We start from the raw sequence: 24,007 nt of genomic DNA on the forward strand, positions 1-24,007 counted from the left end.
CTCCAGAACCAACGAGGCGGCCCAAGGCAGGCGCGGAGGCAGTGCGGAAAAAGCGAGAGCTCCAGGCAAAGCACCTTTCAGCGGGACCAAGAAAACAATGATTCTGAAAAGCAGGAGAGCCCCTGAGTGGCGCAGAGGGAGCCCAGCCTGCAGCCCCGGCTGGGTCCCTCACTGTGACTTGACTGTCCTCGCCCAGTCCCCATGGAGGGGACAGAACTTTCCCAGCTCCCCACCTCCCTCCAGCCTCAATGGAAGGGGAGGGTAGGAGGTCCCAGTGCCAGTGGCGGGGCTGTCCCCCACAGGTCCCCACCAAAGCCTCGCCAACCCCATGAGGTGATGCTCTGGGGGTTAAGGCAGCCTTGCGCCAGGGACCCCCAACTATAGTTTTCTCTTTCCCTGCAGAATGCCTGGACGCTTCCGGGCAACACCCTGCACCCTCAGCAGAATGGGCAGCCCGAGATATTAAAGGGCTATATTTCGAGCAGTCTGATTTTAATAGTTTCCAGATTGGGGGATTTCCGAGAAAGGGGGTGCCGGGGCCGAGGCAGCCCGTGTCTGCTTCTCATTACCAGGCGAAAACCGCTGGTTCTAGGCAAGGGGCTCCGGGGTGCAGCGCGGGCCGGTGGCCCCACCAGGCTGTCCCCCACACTCCCCGCCGCCTCTGAGCGCGAGGATCCGCAACACCAGGGAGCACCCAACTCGGCCGCCTCGGGCCTGGCCACAGCTCGCTCACCCCGGAGCCACATTCACACTGAACACCGGAGGGAGAGAGAAGGCGACCGGGAGAGACACGGAGGATGCACGGAGAAGCAGGGGCCGAAGCCGCCTGTCTCTTCCCTCCCTTCAGCCTCTCTGGCCACCTCCTCTGCTCTCTCCCTCTCACCCTCCCCATATTTCTCTTTTTTTCCTCCAGCGCAGTCCCAGTGCCCATCCGGCTCCCTGAGGCCTGCCTGGCCTCCCTCCTAGCCGCCCCCCGCCCTCCCCCCACCTCCCAGCCATGCCTGGTAGCAGCAAGGTACCAGTGCAGCCAGCCCAGAAGCCGGGCCCGGGACCTCACCCAGCACCCAACTTCCATGTTCACCTATCTCTCTCCGCCGATCTCATGTACTCATAAATTATTACAATTAATCACAGACAGCGAAAGCCACTCATGCCATGCCCCCCGAACCCCGTGCATCCAACCATCAGGAAACTAGAAGGCAGCCAGCCGGGACAGGCACAAGCTGGGCCCGGCCTCAGCAGCTCTCCACCCTGCCCCCCGGACGCCCCCTGCCCACCCAGCCCCCGCCCTCAGCCGCCCAGCCCGCACAGAAGCAGAGGGAGCCCCTTTCTCTGGCTCCAGCCTCTTCTAGCGAACCTGGCCACTTGCATCCTCCATGGCAGCAGCAGCTTGCAAGCCACAGGGAGGAGAAATAACGAGAACTGGATGCCATTGGGTTTCTGTTTTTTTCAGTGACTTCGATATATTAACACAGAGCTGTTCTACCATAACAAACAGGAGCACGTTACAGGACTGACGGACGCTGGGGGGGGGAGAGGAAACGCGGCTATGTACACGCCCGAGGCGCCGGCCTGCGCCGCCCGACCCAGCCTGCCGCGCTCGGGCCCTCGCCCCGCAGCTCCTGGGCCGGGAATCATTGTGTGTGTGTGTGAGTGAGTGTGTGTGTGTGTGTGTGAGTGTGTTCTTTTTTGTACAAAATCCGCACGCAGCGCGTCCAAGGCCAGGGAAGGGATGGCCCAGATCAAGTACAATACAGGGGGGAGAAATAGAAATATAGCGATTCAAGTACTGGCTTATCTGAAGAAAGAAGGAAAAATATCACATTTGTGTGTGTCATTTATTTCACTTGCGCTGGGGGCCGAGGGCGAGCGTCTCTCCGCACCTCCTCCCTGCTGGGTAGAACTAACTCTAAAACACCAATTTCTCAACACTGAGCCCTCCCGTATCGTAAGAGTTCTCCTCTTCCCCTTCCTCTTTTTTTTTTTTTTTTTAAGTTGATTGGCTTTTCTCTATCTTGCTCTTTCCTTTTCTTTTTCCGTGCTTTCTCCCGCCTGCATGGGGATATTTCTGCGGGGTTTTTTGTTTTGTTTTGTTGTTTTGTTTTTGTTTTGCTTTGCTTTTCCCAGGCTGGGGCAGGGTTTACGATTGCTCCTTGTCGGTTTTCTCTTTATTCATCTTTTTCATCTTCATCCTCCGGTTCTGAAACCAGATTTTGACCTGCCGCTCGGTGAGATTGAGAACCCGGGCCACCTCGTACCGACGGTCCCTGGTTAAATACATATTGAAGAGAAATTCCTTCTCCAGTTCCAGCGTCTGGTACTTGGTGTAGGGGCAGCGCTTCTTCCTCGTGGAGCGGGCATGGATCCAGTTGGCTACGGGGTTGCCTGGAGGGCCAAACACAGACAGGGGTCAGCGGAGCCCCCTCTGCAGCCTAGGACCTGTGCCTCCCCACCCCCAGGCTTAGCCAGGCTCCCCAAACCCAAGAATTGAACCTGAATTTGGACACGTTTTGCTGTAGGAATTTTCCCCCCTTCCTCCTCCTTCATTCTGCCCCCCCTTCCCCCTTTTCAGTTTCCTAAAACTGTAGGAAATCCGAAGCTATTCAAAGCCCCTACAGTCTGCTCCTCTCAGCTTCAAGAGTAGTAATTCGAGAATATCCTCATAAAAAGTCCAAATTCCCAACCGCTTCATAGGCCCATAAACGCTTCTCTCTTGTTTTTTATTTTTATAGCGAGGTCCCCCTCCTCCCCACCTCCCTCCTCCTCTGCCCCCTCCCACCCTCCCAGCCCACCACCAAGTCCTGAGGTTTCAGTAGCTCTGCTTCCTGGCCCTGAGAGTCCCCCCAAGCCCCCACCCCACCCCATGCACCCTCTCCAGCACCCCCGCCTCCAGTCCCGCTCGCTCTGGGTGCAACCCTGCTGAGGCGAAATCTCAGGGTACTGCTGCCTCTCCCCAGAGAGCTGCTGCTGGCCTTGGGGAGGGCACCCCCCCGCCCAGATTTCAGCTCTCCTGTTGGCCTCCAGTGCCCCCCTCCTGCCAACCCCAGGACAGGCTCTGTGGGAGCCAAGCCTCCAATTTCAGGTTTCTGGGAGTAGCTGAGGGCAGGGATGGAAGGCTTCAGAGAGAAAGAATTAGGCCCTGGCCCCTCAGGACTCCCCCAGGTACTTCCACATACCCAGGGGGCTGCAGCCTGCCCCTGCTGCTTTGCCTTCCCTCCTTCTCTGACCCTGGGGCTCCCACCTGCCCCCTACCTACGCCAGCCAAACCCCTCCTCTGCCACACTCAGGGGGTTCCACTCTCCCTGGCTGGGCTGGGAGTGATTCCCCAGCCTGGGACATGGGTTCCTGACCCCTCCTCATCCCTGAGCCCCCATCCTGCAGCCCCCTTTCTCCTTGCAGACAGACCTTCAGAAGAGGGCTCTCAAGTTTAAGGAGGCTCGGACCACCCCACTTCTCTCTCTGCAAGTCCTGAGCTCTCCAAGTTCCCAGGTTGGGAACTGTCCCAGCCTCCCTGGGGGAGCAGTCCAGTGACCTTTCCTGTGCTGTGGCTCCCTCCTTGAGGGGGGAAGACCCCCAGGCTGACTGCCAGGTGTGTGTGGGGGTGGCTTTTCTCCCTAGGGTATTTCCTCTCTCCTCACCTCTGTGCCCAGTCCCATCTCAAAGCCCCAAATAAACCTCGCCCCCCGCCCCAGTGCTCCCCTGGCTCTGTAGTGCATTTCTTCTTCGAAAGTGGCCAGCTGAGCCAGAAAGCCTGGGATGAGGCTGGGGGGTGGTGGTGGTGGTGGAGGACAGGGGTCTCGCTCATCAAAGTCAGCTCCTGCGCGAGGAGCCCCCCCAGGCCTTCTCTCTCCCAACCTGGCTCCCTGGGCCCCCTCCTCAGATCTTCCTGCCCCTGCCCAGCTCCCTAAGGTAATTCGCTTTTATTGAGTCCTCGCCCCCTCGCCCTCGCCCCTCTCCCGCGCTCCCTGCGCCGCTGCGAGGGGCTGTAATCCGGCTACCCCCCCACCCCCGCCCGCGCCGGTTGTAAAGGGAAATTGCGCCCAACTTACTGGGGTCCAGGTCGGTCTTCTCTTCTTTGTGCTTGCTGCCGGCGAGGGCGTCCGCCTCGGGCGAGGGCAGTGTCTGCGGGGCGCGGTCGCGCAGCTCCCCGGGCGAGCCGTACATGTAGTCCGGGTAGCTGCGGCCGTCGCCCGGGCCGCAGTCGGCGCGGCGCCCGGGGTAGGCGTCCGGCTTGAGGGCGTAGTGACGGCCCCCGGCCGGGAAGCTGGGGAAGGAGACGGCGCCGGACAGCGGCTCGAGCCAAGTCCGCATGTAGCGCGTGTCGGCGCCGAGGTGGGGCTGGGGGCCGTACGGGTGATAGACCACGGACGACTGCGAGGGCACGGGCGCCCACGACGTGCTGAACACGGCCGGCTTGGGCGCGAAGCTACAGGACGGAAAATCGCTACAGTCCGGCACCAGCCCGCTGGGTCTGGCGGCGGCGGGGTGAGCCCCGGTGGCCGGAAACCTGGACGCTAGGAGGTCTTCATTGTCGTGCGAAATGAGCGAGTCCACGTAATAGTTACTGATGGGCCCCGTCGCCGACATCGTAACAGGGTTTTACATACATAAGATTATTGTATGAACTGTATATGTACTTTTTATCTGCTCACAGAACAATCAAGGCAGGTAATTATTTTTCCAGCCTTTTCCCCGCAGCTCATTGGCTCCCCGGCCCCCACGTGATCGTATTTACCCAAAAATACGGCGCGGATCAATGCGCAGGGGCTTTTTTTTTCCCTTGCTTTTTTTCTCACCCCCCCTCCCACCCTCTTCTCTCTGCTGATCCCCGCGACCCGCGTTTTCCTGGGGGTCCGCAACTCCGGACCCCAGGCGCCGGCCCTCCGCTCAGGACGGCTCAGACCTCGCCACAGGACGCCCCTTGCCCATGTCCACCCATAAGCAGATGGCCTCCCCCGCCCCAACAGCGTGAGGATTTGGAGGGGAACGCGGGGGGGACCGCCCGCCCCCACCGCTTCCCCGAGGCCCGGCTTGCGGGACCCCCGGGGCCGGGCGGGCGCGGGAGCCCGCAGGGGCGGGGAGCCGGCCGAGGTAGGTGGAGGAACTATTTCTTGACGTAATCCGTCTCTGTCGGCCCCGACGCGCCCGCAGCCTCTGCGCGAGCCGAGCCCAGCGATTGTCAGTTCGGAACGTGGCTTTTTAAAAATGCGATTTTAAATAGTGTGTCTGTATGTATTTCTCTCAGGAGCCGCGGCAGCAGCGAGGGAGGGCGGGTGGGAGGGGACTGGAGGGAGGGAAGGAGGGACCGGGGAGCGCCCTCCTGCCACTGGCCGGCTCAGCCCCCCAAATCTGGGCCAGGGGAAGCGGGGGGAAGGTGGCCCGGCGGTGGGAGGGGTGCAGCTTCGGGCTCGCAGGCCCCTCCGTCATGAGCCTAGGAAGTCTTCTCTGCGTTGGCACAGATAGCACAAGCGCCTTTATTTTAAATTTATTGTCTGTATCTATTTACGTTTCCTTTGCCAGCTTGAAGAAGTGGAGGAGAGACCTGCACAACTTAAGTGGGGAGCGTTCGCATCCCGTCTTCCTGCTCAGCCCGCCTCTGCCCCCAGCTCCAGCTCTGCGACACAACCCCCCACCCCCCAAAAAAGAAGTCACTCCCGGGGCTCTGCCTGCAGAGAGCCAGGGTGAGAGCGGGCGAGGCGAGAGAGCGACCTCGGTCGTGGGCAAGTAGCTTGTTTTTACGTCCTTCAATAAAATTTTTATGAGGATCATTTGATTGTTCATAAATGTGTCTTTCATTAAATAAAATTGTAGGCTGTTTTTGGAACGGGGAAAAAAGCAACAGAGGGGTGGGAGGAAGCAGGGTTTTGGGGGTCGGATGCAGGGATTCTGGAGGGGCGGCCATGATCGCGGGGAGAGCATCAGACAACTTGGATTGCTCCCCCCATAAGTTGGGCTGCTACCCTGCTCCTTGAATTTGGGGTTCTTTGCCCAGTCCTCTGCTTCCCATCAGACTGTCCCGGGGTGGCTCAGTCAAAGGGGGTGGGGTGGGCTTTAGGCAAGCAGGAAATGGTCAGTGTGGGTGCAGGAGAGTGGACAGGGGTGTTGGGGGGGAGGATAGGGGTAGGTGACGTCCCCACAGATACGGTGCACCTAGATAGGGCAGAGGGCGTCTGAAGAAGGGGTGCAGGGTCGGGGTCAGAAGGGAAGGGTCTCAGACGGTGCTAGGGAAGCAGGCAGAAGCTGGGGTTAAGATGCAGGCTCAGAACGCAGCAGGGAAGGAGGCTGCCGGGTCCCCAGCCACGCCTGTCCTTCTCGCTCCCTCCCTTGTCCCCTGGAGGGGACCAAACGCCAAGGGTGGGGGCGGGGGCTGCTTCCCTCCTGCATCTCTGTGGCGCTGTCTCTCCTCTGCGGTGGAGAAGGGCTGGCCAGTGTAGCATGGGGAGGGGGAGATTGAAAAGTTGGGGGGAGGGCAGCAGCAGAGCGTGGCGGCGACCCCAGCTCCGCAGGCCCTCTCCCCAGTCACTGCTCCACCCCCTCTCTCTGCTTCTTCTCTTTTCGGTCTAGCGGGGCTGGGATTTCGACGCAAGGGGGGCAGGAGGGAAGTGTTTGGCTGGAGAGAGGCGACCCTGGGGGCCTCAGCCTCGTCCCCCTGGGCTCTGTCTTCCCCTGCCTTGGCCTGAATTGGCCTGGGAAATGCGAATTACAGCAAGAAACGGAATATCTCTTTGGCCTTGATGGAGTCGGGTTAGCTGTCAATCAAAAAATCTCCCTCACTAGTTCAAGGAAAAGACAAGAGGTTCCAGCGCCTCTGCTGAGGCTTTCTCCAAATCCCCAGCGCAGCAGCCAGCACCTCCCCCAGCTCCTGCCGGCTGGGGACTGGCGGACTCTTGGGCTGCTGCTGGCAGCGATGGAGCAAAGACATTTAGCCTTCAGCGGGGCCCAGGGCCAGACTGCGACCAACAGGACATCAGGGGACAACAGCCTGCCCGAGACAGCCCTGGGGACAGACCTACTGCAAAAAACGGCGCCAGGCTCTGGGAAGGAAAGAAGCAGACGGAGCAATAGAAGAAGAGAACAGGGGTAGAACTGAAGCAAGGAAGGCAGGCGAGATGCAAAGGGATGGGAGAGCAGGGAGAGGAAGCCGAGCGGAGAGCGAGGCAAGGTGGAGGAAAGGCAGCGAGACGCAGGCGGGACGGGGCAGGGCTCGAGCCGGCCGGGCAGCCGTGGCATTGTGCAGCCCGCTGGCTTGCCGGGCCTCCGCCGCGGGCCCAGCTCCCGGCGCAGCGACCACTTCTGTCTGGACACAAAGGAGGAAGAGGCCGCCTCTCCTGCCCCTCCCAGGAGACCTGCTCTGGTGGGCACACTAGGCCTCTGGGGTCTAGAATCCCACGGTGGGCCCGGAAGCCTCACGGGGCAGCTGGGGGCTGTGCCACGCTCCAGTCCAGGGACGAAGAAACACAAGAGGAACAAGGTTTCCTGGTGCTGCTCCTCTGCCTCTTCGCCAGCTGCTGGGCCTGCCTGCCCCAACCTCAGCTTTCCGGGAGGAGGAAGAAGTCCCTGAGGAGCCCCTGCTATGGACCTCTGCTACTGGGGAGAGCCCCTGAAACTGACATCCCAGCTGGGAAGAGCCGCCCCCTTCTCACCCACCCCCATTGAACACTGCCTGCCGGATCCCCCACTGCCATCCAGTCCCCGGCAAAGCCAGTGGGGGGCTGTCGCCTTCTTCTTCCAGGAACAGAAACCCTGCACCCTCCCCACTGGGGCACAGGCACAGCTGTGGCCCAGGAAGCAGGCCTCGCCCACCGCCCCCTCCCGGCCCAGTGCTCTGTGTTCCCTAGAACTCGCAGAGAGATAGAGAGGGGGCCTTGGAGAGGCTGGGAGAGCACCAGGCCGTGGGCCTGTAGGTTCCACTAGTTCATGTGGGCTGCAGCCCCCATTCCGTACATCTGGAGGCAGGCTGGCAGGTTAGTGTTTGAAACAGGCTTCCTGGCTTCCCCCAAAGCCAGGCAAGTAGGTGGGGGTGGGGGGTGGGGGGTGGGGGGAGCACCAAGAAGGCGGGTCTCCTCTTCCTGGAGCCCAGAGGGCTGAAGACTCTGCTGCTTGATTCTGGGATGCCCTCTCATCCACACCACTCCCTCCCATCTTCCCCAGCAGGCTGGGGCAAACCTGAGGGACTGGGGCAGTTGAGAGTCCCCTGCTGGGGAGGGTTGAAACCCCAGCCTTAGCCAGCCAGCAGCTTTGCCTGGGCTCTGGGTTTTAGAACTCCCCTCCCACCCCCAAAAGATTCCACTGAGCCCCGCACAGCCCCCCGAGGGGGAGGGGCGACCCTGACTCCGTCACCTTTACCGGGGCACTAGAAACCACAACCAAGCTTAGCACCTTGGGGAGTATGGACGGACAGACATACAGACAGACAGACTGACAGGTTAGAGTCGTCCCCTCCCCCTGCCAAGCGCCTCCCTTTTAGTGATTTAAATTCCCTGCGGGCTCCATCCACACCGTCAAGTTCGGATTAAATTCAAAACAGGCTCTCCGCCCGCCCCCCCCCGCCCCCGCCCCCAGCGGGCCATCCCAGCCGCCCGCAGGCAGGGAGCCGGCTCCCGGTTCCTCAGCACCCGCCCTGCGCGGAGGAGGCGGCCGCGCTCCATTCGCTTTCATTTTGCGTCTCCCCCTGAAATGGGCTCATTCCACCTCCCGGCCGCCCTCTCCCCCTTCCCCGCCCCCTCCCCGGCTCCCCTCTACTTTCCCCCCTTCTGCCTCCTGAGCCCTCTTTGTTGGGAAAAACACACCCACTGACAACTCCTGGCTAAGGCCTGCGCTGGAAACAGAGACGGAGTGCTCCCGGCCTGCGCTGCCGCGCGAGGAGCCCGCGGCCTGCCCCCACCCCCAGGTGGGTACCCGGGATCCCCGCACACCAGGGGCCAGGCCCGAGGGCCTGTGAACGTGGCCCTCTCAACGCCACGGCCTGCGGGCCTGCGTTCCCCCGCCGGCGCCCCCGCCCCGCCGCTGCGCAGCAAACGGGGCTATTTCCGGCTCCCCCAGCACGGTCTGGCTTCCCAGCCCGGGGAGTGGCCCGGAGGGGGGCCGCCCGCCCCGGAGCCCCCCGTGGGCCTGAGCGCGCTGTTACCTGATCTTTTGTGTGATGTATGTGTCGCAAGGAAATTTGCAGTGACTTTGGAGACCAGACTGAGGAAGCGGAGGTGGCGAAAGGAGAGAGAGACAATACGGGCCCGAAGTACAATCAAGGGGCCAGAGCGGCTGGCCTCTTCCCCCGCCCTCCCTGCCCGACTGGGAGCTGTCTGGCCTCAAACCTCGGGGCGACTCGCGAACCTGGAGCCCGTGGCGGAGGGAGCCGGCGCACCGGGCTCCCCGCGGCCGCGACGGAGCGCCCTTCCAGCTTGGGGGCGTCGCGAGCAAGCAGCCCCGCCGAGGCGCGGAGAATCCAATGAATGAAAGTGCACATGCCGACGAATTTTCCCGATTTTTTTTCCTCCTCCCCCCACCTCCACCCCCAACAAGCCTTTGGAAGGAGAGCCCAGGGCTCCGGGCGTCGCAGACAGACCGACAGGCAGACAGACAGACAGGCAAACCGCACCTCCCGAGGCAGACTCAACAGCATGAGTGTGAGCCCGAGACCGTGCGCAGGTTCAAGATCCCACAGGCCTCGCTGGCCAGGCCTGGCGGGCGCCGGTCTCCCTACCTTCTCTCCCGCCAGGGCCTCAGGCAGAGACCGCGAAGACTCGATCTCTTTGGCTTGGTCCAGTCCCGCCTCGGGAAGCGCCTTCGTTACCTGCTCCTCGGCTCCCCACGGCCACAGATGCAGGGCAGCCGCCTCCCGCCCGGGGAGGGAAGCCCCGGCAGCCGCCGCCGCCCGCCCTCCTTCCCTCCCTCCCTCCATCTCGCCCTCCCTCCCTCTCTCCCTCCCTCGCGCGCTACCGCTCTCGGGGCCCTCCCGCGGGCAACCTGCGCTGGACCAAATCCAGGTATCTCCGAAAGACAGATATTAAAAAAAAAAAAAAAAAAATGAAAGGACCTCTTAAGTGGACAAGAAAAAAAAAAAAAAAGCAAAGAAAGAAAGACCTGCAACTGCATTTATTTTCCATGCTCTGACCAGTGGCGGGCCTCGGTTCAGACGTCCAGCACACGGCCCTGCAGCCGCAGAGGTGCGCGGGGCCTGCTGCCTCGCTCACGCCGCCCGCCGCGCCCCGCGCGCACTGCCCGCTCCACGCTCTGGGCCGCCGCCCCCCGGCAGCCCAGACACCCAGCAGACCTCAAGGTCCTTTCTACAGACTCAACATCCGGTTGCCTCAGCCTCGCTGCTGGCCACAGCCCGCCAAGCCCGCTCGGCCCCTTCTGCGGCCAGTCCACAAAGTCCACCTGGTCGGTGCTCCCGCGCCCCGGCCGGCCGGGGCGCCCCTTCTAGACAAGCCGCCCGGCAGGCCGCACTTGGGTTGCGGCGCTGCGCGGGACTTCAGACCTCGGTCCCTGCCTGGGACCCACACAAAGCCGGGCGCCCTGGCGCCCTCCTCCCCCGCCCCCGCAGCCCCCCAGGCAGCCCCCGGGCAGCCCGCGGCCGCCGCCGCCGCCGCCGCCGCCCCCTTCACCTGTTCCGGAGAAGGGCTGCATCTCCAAGCCGAAGCGAGGCCGTGGGCCGTGGGCCGTGGGCCGGGGCGAGGTCCCGCGGAGGCCACAGCGGACGGGCGGGCTGCGCCCGAGCCCCGCAGCCTGCGAGACAGCTCAGAGACCAAGGCTCTCTCCTTGGCGAGCTCTTGCCTTTTCTTCCTTCTCCCGCAAGTCTCAAACACTCATACGCCGAGAGTTCAGCTCTATAAATCCTGCTCCTCTTTCCCATATCATAATTAAAAAAAACCAGTAGGGGAGGTTTTAACTTTTATTGCGATTTCTGGAGTTGGGCTGCGGAGCATATATTAAGTTTACGCTTATGCGCTCTCGGCGGGGAGGGTCCTTTAAGAAATAAAAATCCATCTTAATATCCGCAGACGAGAGAGATAATTTTTTCCCCTCTTCACGCTGTTCCTTTTGAAGACTCCCTTCTAGCGAAGCGAATAAATAATCACCATCGCCTTAGCCATGATCCACAGCCCCAGGGCCCCAGGCTGGTCTCAGACCACCAGACTGGCCCTCACCTTGGCCCTAAGAGACCTTGCCTCCGTTCCTCTGCATTTAGGGAGGGGGATACTCCGACCCCTGGCTCTGTGACCACCCCCCTCATAAGCCCACCAGCTTTGAAACAGGAAATGGAGGCAGAGGGGCCCAAAGCACAGAAGCCATTCATTGGTGAATTTCGGCCCATCGGGGCCGCTGTCTCCAAGCCAAGTGCTCCTCAGTGCCCTGCTTCTGCCTGGGATCCCCCTTCACCCCAACTGGCTACGTGCCTGGGGCAGGCTGGAGACTCAGGCTGGGGAGCCCCTTGCCTGCCCCCTACCAGCTGGCCCGGCTCCCTGGAAGCCTTCCATTTCCCTGGGAGCCATAGAGATCTGAGGACTTCCCTTTGAGGGAAGAAAACAGAAAAAAAAAATTTTCCCCCACAAAGGGGTGGGGGACAGACAGACCAACAATTCTGGTGGAGAGAGAAGGGCTGTATTCCCAAGTTCTCCTCTAGCTTCCTTGGGGTCAAAAGAAATCTCTCTCTCGTGTGAGAAAGAGGGGGGAAAATAAAAGAGAATGATAGGAATATAAACAGGAGATTGGAGAGCACCCGGAGAGAGCGAGAGACCTAGTCTCCTACAAGGTCGCATATGCCTGCCCCAGAAGACAACTTGGGCAATAAGGAACTCCAAGTCTGTTTTCTCCCCCCTGTTCGAAAGTTTGCAATGTTTTAATAGTCATAATTAATTGCAAAGTATCAGGGCCGAGAACCTGACCTCCCAGCAGCTCTGAGAACACGGGTGTCTCTCTCCAGTCTCCTGACCCCTCCCCCATTTTTCTCCCGCTGGCAAAGAAACCTCTTTTGAAAACCTTTCTAGCAACCAGGGCCAGAACTGAGGGAGCAGGGAGGGTAAGGAAGTGAGGACTCTGTAAAGTTTCACATTGCTCCCATTGCTCCCTGCCCCACCATCCTGCCCTCCTAACCCCTGGCATCAGCCAGCAGCCTTCCCAACAACGTAGGGGCGATGGGCGCTGGCAGCCCGTGCCCACCCAGCCATTTCCACACAGCGCGCAGACTGGCAACTGCCCGACAGCCGCAGACACACAGACCGAGGCCTACGGGGGCCACAGCCAGCCCGCGCCCGAGACCACAGCCAGGGTTTTGTCCTGCTGTTTCCTAGTAGGGTATGTCGGTGAGGGTTGCTGCTTGGACTTGACGGATTCCCTCTAACCTAGGAACACCCCAAATATGTCCTCCCCTTGGAGAGGCAGCTGCAAGAAGGGCAAAGGGAAGTGGCTTGGCTGGCACTCAAAGTTCCCCAACTCTTAGGACCTACAGGCACCCTGCTTTTTTTCTAAGGGGAAGCCCCAGCCCTAGCCAGCTAGAGGCATAATCTTCCCTGGGAGGTGGCAAGTGGGAGAAGCCCACTGTCCCTGAGGCTCCCTTGGTCTTTCTGAGCTGCTCCAGGGATCCCTGCCCCACCCTGCTGCCCAACTGAGCTGGCCCGCCAGGCCACCTCCTCATACTCCAACTCCTGAATTTCCTTGGAATTGGCTTCTTTGTCTGTCTATCAGCTGGGCTCAGGAGACAATAGCTGCAGCCAAGATTCCTCTCCCTCGGTCCCAGGGTTTGGGACAGGCTGAGCAGGAGAAGGCAGAGAGCGGGGTTCCCTAGGCTGCCCCGCGGCCCCACTCCCAGCGTGCCCTCCTCGGTCTGCGCCCACTTCGCCTGATCTGGGAGGGGGCTGTGGGGCAGCCCCGCTGAGAGGGAAGGCTCAGGAGAGGTGGGTGGGGGCCCTCGACGAAAACCGACTGATGTAACTCAGGCAGTTTCTTGTTGCCGAGTTCAAAACTCAATCCCAACAACATGAAACTACCTAAGCCACAGATCAGCTGAGCGAGTAGGGCGGGAGATTCGGCTTTGCGTCTATCCGGAGGAGAAGGGAAGGGGGTTGGGGAAGGGTGAAATTCAGCCCCCGTCCCCCTTTCCGCCCCCACAACCTCCCTAAGGACCCAGAGCAGACTTTGGGTGGCTGGGTGGGTAGGGGGTGTCTGACTGCTCCATCAGTTTCTGGTCTAAGAAGCAAATCGCTCAGGGAAAATCTGGTGACATGGGACCGATAGCCGCTACCTCCCAGCCCCACCCCCAGCTCTGCAGAGGAACTATCCCCCTGCCTCTGGCCCTGGCCCTGGGAAAGGGGGGGGGGGGTGTATCAACCTTCCTCTCTGAGCTGGGTCCCCTGTCTTGTTCCTTCTGCTCCTGGACCTGCTCTGATCCTGTGGCGTGGGCTTCCTGGGGAATATGGGTGGCGGCACCACAGCGCCGGGGCTCCGGAGACCCTTCCAGCCAGGCCACTTTGCCTGGCAAAGCCCCACAAGCAAGGAAGCGTGGGGACCAAGAGCTTGGACCAGGCTCACATCCAAGCCAGCAAAAAGCAGGAAAACCTATGCTTGAAGCTCCAGCCCTCTCGAGCACCACCCCCCACCTCCACCAGCAGCAACACACAACCAGACTGAGCAACACCTAGACCTGTGTGTCTGCCTCAGGGCAACCCTAAATGCCCGCGGAGATAAAGAAGCCAAAAACCACCAATTCACCCCTTTAACCACCAAACCCCACAGCCATGGGCCGGGGAGGGGTGGAGAGGGGGCTCACAGCCGCTGCCCTCAGCTGCCAGTGGCCACGAGGCAAGCCTGGGCTCCTAGCGAGCTCGAACGCCTGAAACACCTTCCTCCCGGCTCTGCCCGCTGCACGCCAGGCACCTGGGGACGCCGCGAGTCCCCACTCAGCCGCCAAGAGAAGAATAAGAAACCGCTTCTCTTACCTTGTCGCTGCCTCCTCCTGCTGCTGCCGGCACTTCTGTTCGCTGCTGTCGAGGTGGGGGGGGGGGCGGCGCTGAGCTCCTCGTGCCCCTCCAGCAGTTAAGTTTATTCCTCTCCTTGGATGGGTGGGGGGCTCTTGGGGTGCCCCCAGCAGCAGTGGGGTGCGCCCACTCAGCACCCCAGGCAATCAGATCCGTCTGTTCCTCAAGCTTGCAGCTTGCTCTCTGCCTCTTTCCCTCCTCCAGTCACCTTTAAATGCATCTTTTACTGCAGCACACATTATATTTGCAGATCATAAAACCCACCTCTCGCGCGCACCAAGACCGTCCTGACATTACTGTTTTATGACCTTGACTTATTGTGGTCACCTGGATAATATTTAAATCAACGTTATGGTCTCTCACTTACATTAAACCCGCCAAGAGACGTTCTAGAAAGGCTCTGGGAGATGAGTCAAACACAAAACACACACATCCACACACTCAGCTCCTCGGGGGGAGGGGGTGTCGCTAAAAAAAAAAAAAACACTAAAAAACAAAAAGCCACCCATTTCAGGATTACGATTCTGGAAATTTATTAGGATTTTTTTTTCTCCATTAAGGAAGCTACATGCAAAAGATACAACATACAGAATATCTTTAAATAACACAACTCCCAGACAGGGACAGGGCAATTTGGGAGGGTGTGTGGGCGGGGGTGAAGGGGGGCGGGCATTCTGCCTTTGCTTTGCTATGTTCTATGTTTAATTTTTTTGTTCCTCTGTTTGGAATTTCTGAGATGGTAGTGAATGGGGGTGTGGGGGTGCTGGGAGAGACGGGAGGAAAGCAGAAGGCAGTAGGAATACAAGACTTCGAGCAGATTCTCAGAGCGACTGGGAGGCACAGACACGAGGAGGTTTGGTGGAGGCACTGGGCGCTACGACAAACACACAAACACTAGTGGAACTTTCCAAAACGTCTATTATTCTACGGAGGGGACGCAGCAAGAAGAAGCGATTCTGATGTGCTCTCCAAGATTACAGACCCTCCCTCTGCCTGTGTTTCCCCTACAACCGGGTGGATTCAGTCTTAACTTTAACATTCTGGAGAACAGAATGCTGTGTGTGCCTGCGTGGGGGAGTGAGGGGTTGACACACACACCAGCCACACTCCCACCCCCACCTACAAGGACACACCCCACCCCGCACACCCCGGCACCCCGTTTCTCAGGCTTTAGATGGAGGCATCCTCGCAGCACAAACCATAGGTCCCTTGGAGGAGAGTCTGAGGTCTTTGCCTTTTTTTTTTTGCAGGCGCGTTGCATTTATACTCAGGGAGGAAAAAAAAAATATATCACCAGGCACAAAGGGAGGAGGGGCGGGGAAAGGAAGGAAGGGGGAGGGGGAGGGGGAGGCCCCCGCGCTCAGGTGAAATTAAAATTGGAGGTCAGTTCCCGGATCCGATTCTCTCGGTTCATTTTCTTGAGTTTCATTCTGCGATTTTGAAACCAGATTTTGACTTGTCTGTCTGTAAGGTTAATGGTCTTGCTAATCTCCAGGCGGCGCTCTCGCGTCAAATACATATTGAACAGAAATTCTTTCTCCAATTCCAGCGTCTGGTGTTTAGTATAGGGGCACCTCTTCTTCCTTCCGCTCTTTGCTGTCAGCCAATTTCCTGTGGTGTTTTCTGCCTTTATCTCCTCTGTTAAAAATAACATTATTTGCATAAGTATCCCTCGAAGAGGAAACCCCTAGCAGAGGCGTTGCTGCCTTTGCCAGCCTGCTGTGGGGCAGCCGAGGGAGCACAGGGGACCTGTTCTTGCCCCGCGGGCCTGGCTGGCCAGTGGGGTCCTCTTGGTTTGGGGGCTCTTAGGATTTCTCTGGGGTCTAGATTGACAGGGGAGAAAGGGGGGAGGTCCTTCTCTCCAAAGCATTCATTCAGTGTATATTAATCAAGTGCAACCTAACCTCGCAGGTCCTGAGTGGTCTCACTTCCCTCCTCCCAAGCTTGCTGACCCTGCTGGGCACCCTAAAACCTCGCCAAGCCCCTCCCTCCGTGCTATTCTCCATTGCAGCTTTGAGGGAAAAAAAAAATCCAGCCGAAACAGACAAGCACTTTCCAGGCCCCAGATCTGAGTGCAGTCCACCCCGCAGCCCAGAGCAGTGCCCAGGGAACTCTGACCCCTTTCAGCTCGGTGGAGGGACCCTGTCCTGCTCTTGGCAGCCAGCGGCCAGCCAGCTGTCCCTGCACCAGGCCCCCAGCTCCTGCCTCCGCCTCACTGGATCCCCCATTGCCATCTTGCCCAGGTGCGTGTAGCTGAGGCTGGGGAGCCTTGTGCCCCAGCACAGGTCAGGGGCAACAGCTCTGGGGCAGGCTGAGAAGTCCTCAGACCACTCCCCTGGCCAGAGGGAGGACCTGAGGTCAAGGGAGAGACACAGCCTGTGGACATGCAGCCTCTTGGAAGTCCCCTGCCCAGTGTGTATGTGGACGGTGTGTATGCACATGGATGTACCTGCAGAGATACCGATACACACACAGGCACACACATACAGAGATACGCTCACACGTGTCCGCATGCGTCAAGAGCTACTACGAGGGATTGTGTATATTTCCCATTCTCTCACTGGCAGTCTCTCTGCCTGGCACACACCCTTGCTGACACGGAGCAGAGGCAGGAGACGGGGGAGCTGGGCCATCTCATTTAGGGAGAAGCAGAGTCTGAAGACCTGGAAGAGCACCCAGCAAAGGACTCTGCTAATAGCCCTGTGCTCTCTCCTCCCTGAGCCAAATGAAGCTGGGTGGCAGGTTCCCGGGGCTTATCTTGACTGGGGGTGAGGCAGAGACCCTAGGGAAGCCAGGAAACGCTGGGGGTTGGGGGTGGGAGAGGCAAACTTGAGGAGGCTTCAGTCTGAAAACCTGACTGTTCTGTCCTCAGTAATTGTGCTTCTGCACCTGCAGCTTCCTGCCAAATTGCTCACGGCTTCTCCATATCTAATTCTGCCATTTAAAATTTTCTTTTGGGGGTTGTTTGCGGGTTTCTTTTTGGAGGGGGGAGAAGTGAGAGAAATTAAAATTGGGAAAATATATAGTTAAACGCTCTCTTGCCCTTGGCTTGATGGAGACACCAAAATGGGGTTTGGGGCAAGAAGAGGACAGGTGATGGGTGGGCTGAGTTGGGGAGGGAGCGTTTAGGTTGTGGTGGGAACAGCAGGAGAGAAAGGGAAGCCTACTGGGTGGCTGCAGTCCCAGTTAGGAGGCGGACTTCTTAACCTTGACTTTGCTTTTGGTGGGGCTAGAATGCAGTTTTTCCTACCCCTAATCTGTACCCCAGCAAAACTCAGGGTTTGCGGAGGGAGGGAGCTCTTCACACTGTACATGTGCCACAACCAAGGCTCCCTGTGTGCAGGGGTGTGCTCCCCTGTGCCCTCTCCTCCAGGCACACACCCATGCTCATCTTCCTTCCGGCCAGCCAGGGTCTCCACGGGCCGATTGGCCCAGGCCACCTTGGCAGAGCAGCCCCCGAGGGTTGAGGCTCTGCTCTTGCCCGCCAAAAGACTGTGTGTGCCTATGTGAGCAGGCATGCCTGTGTGTGTGTGTGCATGTGAGAACATGGGGGAGAGGGGTGTGTGAGTGTGACACAGGTCGCCCTCAGGCACGCGTGTGCGTCGTCGCGTCCACATACAAAGCACCAGGAGATCCAGGCCGCCCCCAGCCAGCTCCACTCCGAACTCCATCTGCCCCTCCATCCAGCACGCCCCTAGCCGGCTGCCGCCAGCAGCCAGTATCCTGGGGAGCCGCTCCATCCCTCCCTGCTGGGCCTTTCCTGGTGCGTTTTGTGCCAACTTTGCGAGGAACTCATTCCCCACAGCCTCCACCTTCCTCCTCCAGGTGTGGGAGAGAGGCCCTGAAGGGCCCAGGTCCTCCAGCAGACATGAATCTTGAACCCTGAGCTTGAACTCTGGCCAGGCTTCCTCTCTGCAACCCAAACCACAATGAAATCCAACCAAAGCCACACTCCCTTTCAGGAGAAAACCGCTTGCCACGCACACAGAAATTCTCCCCACTCTCATGTGGAGGCTGCTTTTCAGAAACCAACGGGGTGGGGGTGGGGGTGGGAGGGAACGTACTTTAACTAGGAAAAAAAAGGAAAAGGGAGGGAAATTAAAAGAGGAGACGAAAAACAACATTCCAAATGCCCGGTTCCAGCGCCATCCCCAAGCCAGGCATCTGGAGGAGGGAGGGATGTGGCCGGCAGCCCCTCACCTCCACCTCTTCCGGCCCCAGCCCGGCTGCCCAAGGCCCCCCGGCCGAGCCAAAAACCGCAGGAGCCCAAACCGCACGGCACATATCAGATCCACAAGCAAACAACAAATCGCGTTTCGCAGGAAACAATTTTCAACTGGGAAAACGCAATGCAAAGACATCTCTCATCTCTCCCAAGCCTTCCCCAGTCCCTGGCTCCAGATCGCCATTTTAAGCTTTTTTTTTTTTTTTCCTTCTTTCTTTTTCCCTACAAGCCTCTGACCTGAGTCGGGGAAGGGGGTTGGGGGACGTCGGCTCCCCCACCCCCGGCCCCCAGGAGAGCAGCAACAGCAGCCTTGAGAAAGCAAACCGAAGCCAGCGTGTGCCCAGCAGCGGGCACCATCCTGGGCAGCACCGGGCGCCCGCAGGCTGCCGGCTGGTGCACACCGCCCCCCGCCTCAGCACCCAAGGCCCCGGGGCTGGCCCGGCACCTCCACGTCGCCGCTTACCTTCCCCAACCCACTGGCGCGCAGCAGACAGGGGAGCTGCACGCCCCAGCCGGGGGTCGCATTCCCGAGACCGTCCGGGGCCTCCTCGGCCCAACCCCGGCCCCCAGCCACCACCACCCCCACACCCTCTCGCCCCGGGCCGCAGGACCAAGTGCCCGAGCGCCTCAGCCGGGCCCGCGAGCGCGGCCCAGGCGGCCTTACCTTTAGCTTCGGTATCCGAGGTGTCTGGACTGGAGTCGGCGGTCTTGGCCCGCTCCTTCTCACTCTCCGAGGGGCTGCCTTTCAGGCCCGCCAGGCTCTGCTCCGTCTTGATCTCGCTGGGGCTGGGGGTCTGGCTGTCGGACTTGGGGGTCTCGGGGAAACTCACTTTGCCGGCGAGCTGCGGCGACTCCAGATGTTCGGCGCGCGGGTTGAGGCCGGCCCGCTGCTCGAAGGGGGCCTCGAAGTCGCTGGCCCCGGCGCAGTGGGGCGTCTTGTCCAGCGCGGAGTAGCTGGGGCTGGCGCGGTAGTAGCTGGGCACGGGCACCTCGTGCTCCCCCAGGCAGGACTCCGGCAGGGGGTGGGAGTAGAGGGCTGCCTCGGGGCCACTTTTCGCCCGCTTCTCTGCGCTGTACATACAACAGACATTCTCCTCCTTGACACTAGGTGGGTAGGAGCAGGAAGACAGCGGCCTGCCAACAGGTTGTTCCAGGCGGTAGGCGGCTTTGGGGTCGCCCCAGGAGTCCAACTGCGAGAGGTAGGACGGGTAGGTGTTGAGGGCAAGGTTGGGGCTGCCACCCTCGTCCCTCTTGGAGAGCGAGGGCGCGAGCCCGCAGCCCCGCATCACCCCGCAGCTGAAGTCACTCCCAGATTGCATATACATGCCTGCGCTCCGGCTGTAGCGCTCTCCTCCGCCCGGCGCAGCCAAGGGCTCCGCGTACGAGTTCGGAGTTACATTGCGAGGGCATGTCATTTTCAGAGAGAGGGGTTTTTAAGGAGCAATACTACAGCGGAGGAGCTGACATCTTTTTTTTTTTTTCCCCATCCGGGAGGGGGGGCGGTTGGAGGGGCGGGAGGAAAAAGAAGGGGAGGGGGGGAAATATCAGCTCCATAATTATCCGCGCATTCGGTCCTCACCATGTGACGGCTAGACCAATGGGATTTGAAAATGGCCTTGATGATTCAGACGGCCGTGACGTCAGCGGGGTCAAGTTGTCGGCAGGCGGAGCGCGCAGCGTGGAGTAACAGCGCCACCTAGCAGCTGCCTCGGGGTAGGGGCACCCGAGCCCTTCCCCGCGAACAAAGGAAGCGCCCCCCGGGCGGCAGGGGCGGTAGGGGGGTGGCGGGAGTGGGGTGGGGGTTCTTGAGGGAGAGTGGGGTTTGTTTACCCGGGAGCCAGCCTGGAACTCCAGGGGAGAGGGGGGCGGAGATGGGGGGAAATGCGGGAGAGAGGGAGAGAGAGAGAGAGGCTACCCGGGGCTCAAAACAGTCAAATTCAAATTAAAAGGTCAAGACACACGATCCAGGTACTTCTTCCCCTCTCTCCACCTCCGCTTCTCCTCTCCGCGACTCTCATCCACCCCCACCCGCGCCCGCATCTTCCCCTGGGGGTGGGAGCGGGGTGAGGTCCAGGGGAGAGGGTGGGCAGCGAGAGGGAAAACAAAGTTAAGGAGTCCCGGACAGGACCAAAGTTTCTGCTCCCCGCGCCTCTGCGTTCCCCGCGCGTCTGGGCGCTTTGGTTGCAGGGCTAGTTCCCCGCGGGGGGTTGCCGGGGACCCTCCAGCGTCTCCGGTGGGGCCGGAGGGGTTTCACGGTCCCTGGCAGGGCTCCCCGGGAGAGGAGGCTCCGAGCCCGCAGGGGCTGGAGGCCGGGGCGCTGCGGCCTGCGCCTGGCTGGGTGGTCACCATCTTGGGGGCCGGCCGGGAAGGCTTTGGCCTTGGAGTCGGTTCGGCCGCTTGGCACCCGACCCCGGCGGCCCTTGCGATCCGCTTGACCTTGTCCCCCTGCCCCAAACCCCACCTCGGAAAAGGAATATTCTAAGAGAGAAAGATGGAGCCCGCGGGGGGCCTCGGCGGGCTTTGGGGGAGCCGCGTACCACGCGGGAAGTCAGGCCACTGGCCGCGAGTACATCGGACACCCAGCGGGACCGAGCGGCCCTGGAGCATTTTGGAAAGGAGAAGAGAAAGCAGTCTGTTGTTTGTTGCTGTCTTCGTTGTTTAATAAAGGGAAGGAACGGGCGGGGGAGATGGATGCTGCAAACGGTTCTTTCCATTTCTGCGTGGCCTTTCTCCCAAAGCGAACTAAACTCTACGCCCCTTCCTCAGGAAACGGAATCTGGAGAACAGCGGGACCCCGGCCCGCCCCACGCCCTCCCCTGGGCACTGCCCCTGGTTTCCACCTCCCCAAGGGCCGCAGAGCCGGGCCCGGGGGAGGAAAGGACCCCGGCCGCCTAGCGCCCTGGCGGGGCGGCGGAGGAGGCCCAAGCCGGCGGCCGCTGCGATAGCACCGCAGGAAGAAATTCTCCGGATTCCCCCGACCCAGGGCGTGAGCGAGGAGGGGCTGGGGCTCCCCAAGCCCCCCAGAAAGCCGGGAGGCCGCGGGGCGCGCGTGTGGCTGGCCTGCAGACCCGCGGAGGGGAGATGGCAACCGTTTCTGTGTTTTCCTTTGGAGGGGTCCCGAGGCCTGGGCGGCCCAGGGTTATCCGGGGCAAGGTTAGGCTGTTAGGCCCCAGACCAGACTTGGGACAGCGCAGGGCTGCAGTCAGTCCAGGGAGCCATTTGTCGAGCCACCCATCCCGCGGGAAGCGACTTTATGGCCACTCTGTTTGTATTATCTGCATAAGTCTTTCCCCACCAGTCTGATCGAAACCGTTCCCTTTTACGAGGACCCAACGAAAATTTCCCGTCATATTTATCAGCCGGGGATAAAAATTTAGTATGGGAACTGATATTTCCTCATTTATGGGACGATGAAATTAAAGACCAAAGCAATTGAGAATTATATGGCTTTAGAGGGTTCCCTCCCCCTCTTTCAGGCTGCCTTTATTTTCCTGCCTGGTGCGCCTGCCCCTGGTGTCCGCCCGGCCCAGGGCCCTGGCCTTGCCCTCACCCGGCTTTGGGGTCCGGTGGGTCCTTTTCCCTGGGCCGGGTGCTGCTGGGCCGCCTCAGTGGCTCTTGGCTTGTCTCTGGGTGGTTGAAGCTACGGAGCAGGACCGCCCTACCCCCGCCTCCGCCCGGGGCCAGGCAGTGAGGGAAGAGCCCCCGCAGGGGACGAGGCTGAGCCCAGCCTGGGAGGGGGTTGGGGGTGCCTGCAGAAAAAGCCGGATGAGACTGACCCCAGACTGTTCTTCCAAAACAAGTTCCGAGGAGGAACCGGGGGAATCCGAGATCGAAGTGGAATCTCTCCCGCCCCCCCCCCCCAGCGGGACCCCCATCTCAAGCCCACCTCTCACTTCAGGCCTGGGAGGGGATGCAGTCGCTTGGGAATCCTCGCCTTTCTGAATGGGAATAACCCCCCGGGGAGAGGGAGCCGCGGGCCCCGGGCTCCCCTCAGCGTCACAAGAACGAATAGTGTTTAAAGTTGAAACAATTAGAAGTATGATAAACACGGCCCATTAATGAAAAAAGAAATCAAATTCATCAGCTTAAGTGGGACCCCCGTTGGGACAAACGTTCGCCTCTAATTACGCAAGATAAACGCAAATCCGGCGCTGCCAGCCAGCCGCCGGGAGCCGGCCGGCTCGCACTCGGACGGGGCTGCGGGGGCGTGGGTAACTTGTTGGGTTTCCGAGGGCTGGCTCGCTCCTCTTACTCAGTGGTGATGAAAAGAAGGCCGTGGTGCGCGGGGACGCGGCCCGGGAAGCGTCTGGGCTGGTGCAGGGAGGTCCAGCCAGGCCTGGGTCCCAGCCCTGCCCCCTTGGGCTCGGTCTTGCCCGAGGCCACGAGCAAAGACAGCTTCTGTCCTATTGTCCAGGCCTGGCGTTCAAAGGCGCCCGAGGGCGGCCCCGGCTGCCGCCGCCAGGCGCCCACCGGCCCTGCCCCACAGGGCCAAGGCCCTTCGGCCTCTGCCCTTGGCAACTGGATGGGGGTGCAGAGGAGAACCGCGTTGCTCCAGTCGCCCCAGACCGACTCTTAAGCCATTTCTTTCTCCAACTTTCTGCGAAAGCCAAGAGAGAGAGACCTGCTCCTATGCCTGACTCTCTTTTTAACCTCAACATGGGAACAAGAAAATCCAGGGGCAGGCGGAGCAGGGCTCAGGCTGCACCAAGGCCTGGCCATGGCCCACCGGGCCCTTTCCTCCCAGTCCCCAGACCCTGGAAGGGTTGCAGGGCTGGGCCGGGCCTCTTGCTGGCCCCTGGGGCCGAGAGCGAGGGAGAGAAGGGTCCTAGTGGGACTGCTCAGGCCTGGGGCCCTTGGGGTGGGGGTACCCCAGGTGAAGCCAGGAGGAGCAAGCAAAGGCCAAGGAGCAAGCAGGAGCCCCAGCCGGCTGTCTCCTCAGCCGTCGCCCTCAAAGCGCCCCAGAACCATGCTGCTTCCCCCCGCGACAGTTCCGAGAGTTTCCCCAAGAAGTTACACAAGTCACCTGAGAAATTCCGCAGAGGAGGCGGGTGGGGAAGCGTGTCCTTCCCCTGGGGCACAATAGTGACAAGAAGGTAAAACAAAGCGTGCACATGCAAATGTCTTCCAGCAAATTGGAACGCGAGATCACACCACTGGTGGCCGGGGGTTTCTTCCTCAGGCTTTGGAGACCCAGATAAATCACCCTCTTCCCAAAACTTGAAGGAAATATTTGCTTTTCTTCGGCACTGGCACCAGGCTCTGCCCCTGCTCCTGCAGGAGCAGGGAAATCCCAGCTACACAGTGGAATGCTCAGAAAAAAATTTTTTTCCTCCCCCAAACAGGTATGAGAGAGAGGCGGGAGGCCGAGGCCGCTTAGTGCGGCCTCCGGCGTGCTCTGGGTGTCGGATCACCGTCTCCTCTCGCAGCCACGCCGGCTGCCTGGCTGGTGGAACCGTCCTCGCTTCTGGACACTGTACACACTCGCACCAGCCGCATGCTGGGGGCTACACGCGTGTCCGACGCGCACGTAATTGTGTGCACACAGCCGCAAATATTCACTTCTACCCCGAGTGCTCCCCGGGACCTCTGAATCCAGAATTCCGCCCTACTGCTTCGAAATCGCCACTTATTTAACCTCGCTTCCCGAATCGAAACCAGACCGCAGCAGGGCCGGCCTCGGGCAGCCCTAGGAGGAGGAAATGCATGGGAGGTTATCTTGGGGGGAAGGCCCTGCTCCCCACTTTTAATAGTTTGCATCTGAGGGGCCCCAGTAGGTCAGGTTTCCAGGCAGTGTCGGGTTGTGGTTGGG

At 60.4% G+C, this 24,007-nt stretch overlaps 2 protein-coding genes across 2 annotated transcripts; both read right to left on the reverse strand.

Moving 5' to 3' along the window:
• Nucleotides 1-1,603: 1,603 nt before the first annotated feature.
• HOXC9 (homeobox C9) lies at nucleotides 1,604-4,768 on the reverse strand. Its single transcript, XM_062203561.1, has 2 exons — nucleotides 4,050-4,768; nucleotides 1,604-2,385 (listed from the first exon to the last, which is right to left on the reverse strand). Exons 1-2 carry the CDS (start codon nucleotides 4,585-4,587, stop codon nucleotides 2,141-2,143), a joined length of 783 nt encoding a protein of 260 aa, XP_062059545.1. The 5' UTR covers nucleotides 4,588-4,768; the 3' UTR covers nucleotides 1,604-2,140.
• A 9,722-nt stretch (nucleotides 4,769-14,490) lies between these two features.
• On the reverse strand, nucleotides 14,491-19,720 carry HOXC10 (homeobox C10). The gene is made up of 2 exons (XM_062202158.1): nucleotides 18,863-19,720; nucleotides 14,491-15,611 (listed from the first exon to the last, which is right to left on the reverse strand). The coding sequence occupies exons 1-2, from the start codon at nucleotides 19,611-19,613 to the stop codon at nucleotides 15,334-15,336; spliced, it is 1,029 nt and encodes a 342-aa protein (XP_062058142.1). The 5' UTR covers nucleotides 19,614-19,720; the 3' UTR covers nucleotides 14,491-15,333.
• Between the last annotated feature and the right edge of the window lie 4,287 nt (nucleotides 19,721-24,007).

Source organism: Lepus europaeus, chromosome 10 (genome assembly GCF_033115175.1).
Source record: "Lepus europaeus isolate LE1 chromosome 10, mLepTim1.pri, whole genome shotgun sequence".
In the NCBI taxonomy this organism is placed as follows: Eukaryota; Metazoa; Chordata; class Mammalia; order Lagomorpha; family Leporidae; genus Lepus; species Lepus europaeus.

What these genes read in the sequence shown, in the direction of transcription:
- HOXC9 (XM_062203561.1), bottom strand. Translation starts at nt 4,587, where the DNA reads ATGTCGGCGACGGGGCCCATCAGTAACTATTACGTGGACTCGCTCATT. An exon ending in GAAGACCGACCTGGACCCCA is followed by an intron (nt 2,386 to 4,049) that starts GTAAGTTGGGCG and finishes TTGGCCCTCCAG; the next exon opens with GCAACCCCGTAGCCAACTGG.
- HOXC10 (XM_062202158.1), bottom strand. Translation starts at nt 19,613, where the DNA reads ATGACATGCCCTCGCAATGTAACTCCGAACTCGTACGCGGAGCCCTTG. An exon ending in CTCGGATACCGAAGCTAAAG is followed by an intron (nt 15,612 to 18,862) that starts GTAAGGCCGCCT and finishes TATTTTTAACAG; the next exon opens with AGGAGATAAAGGCAGAAAAC.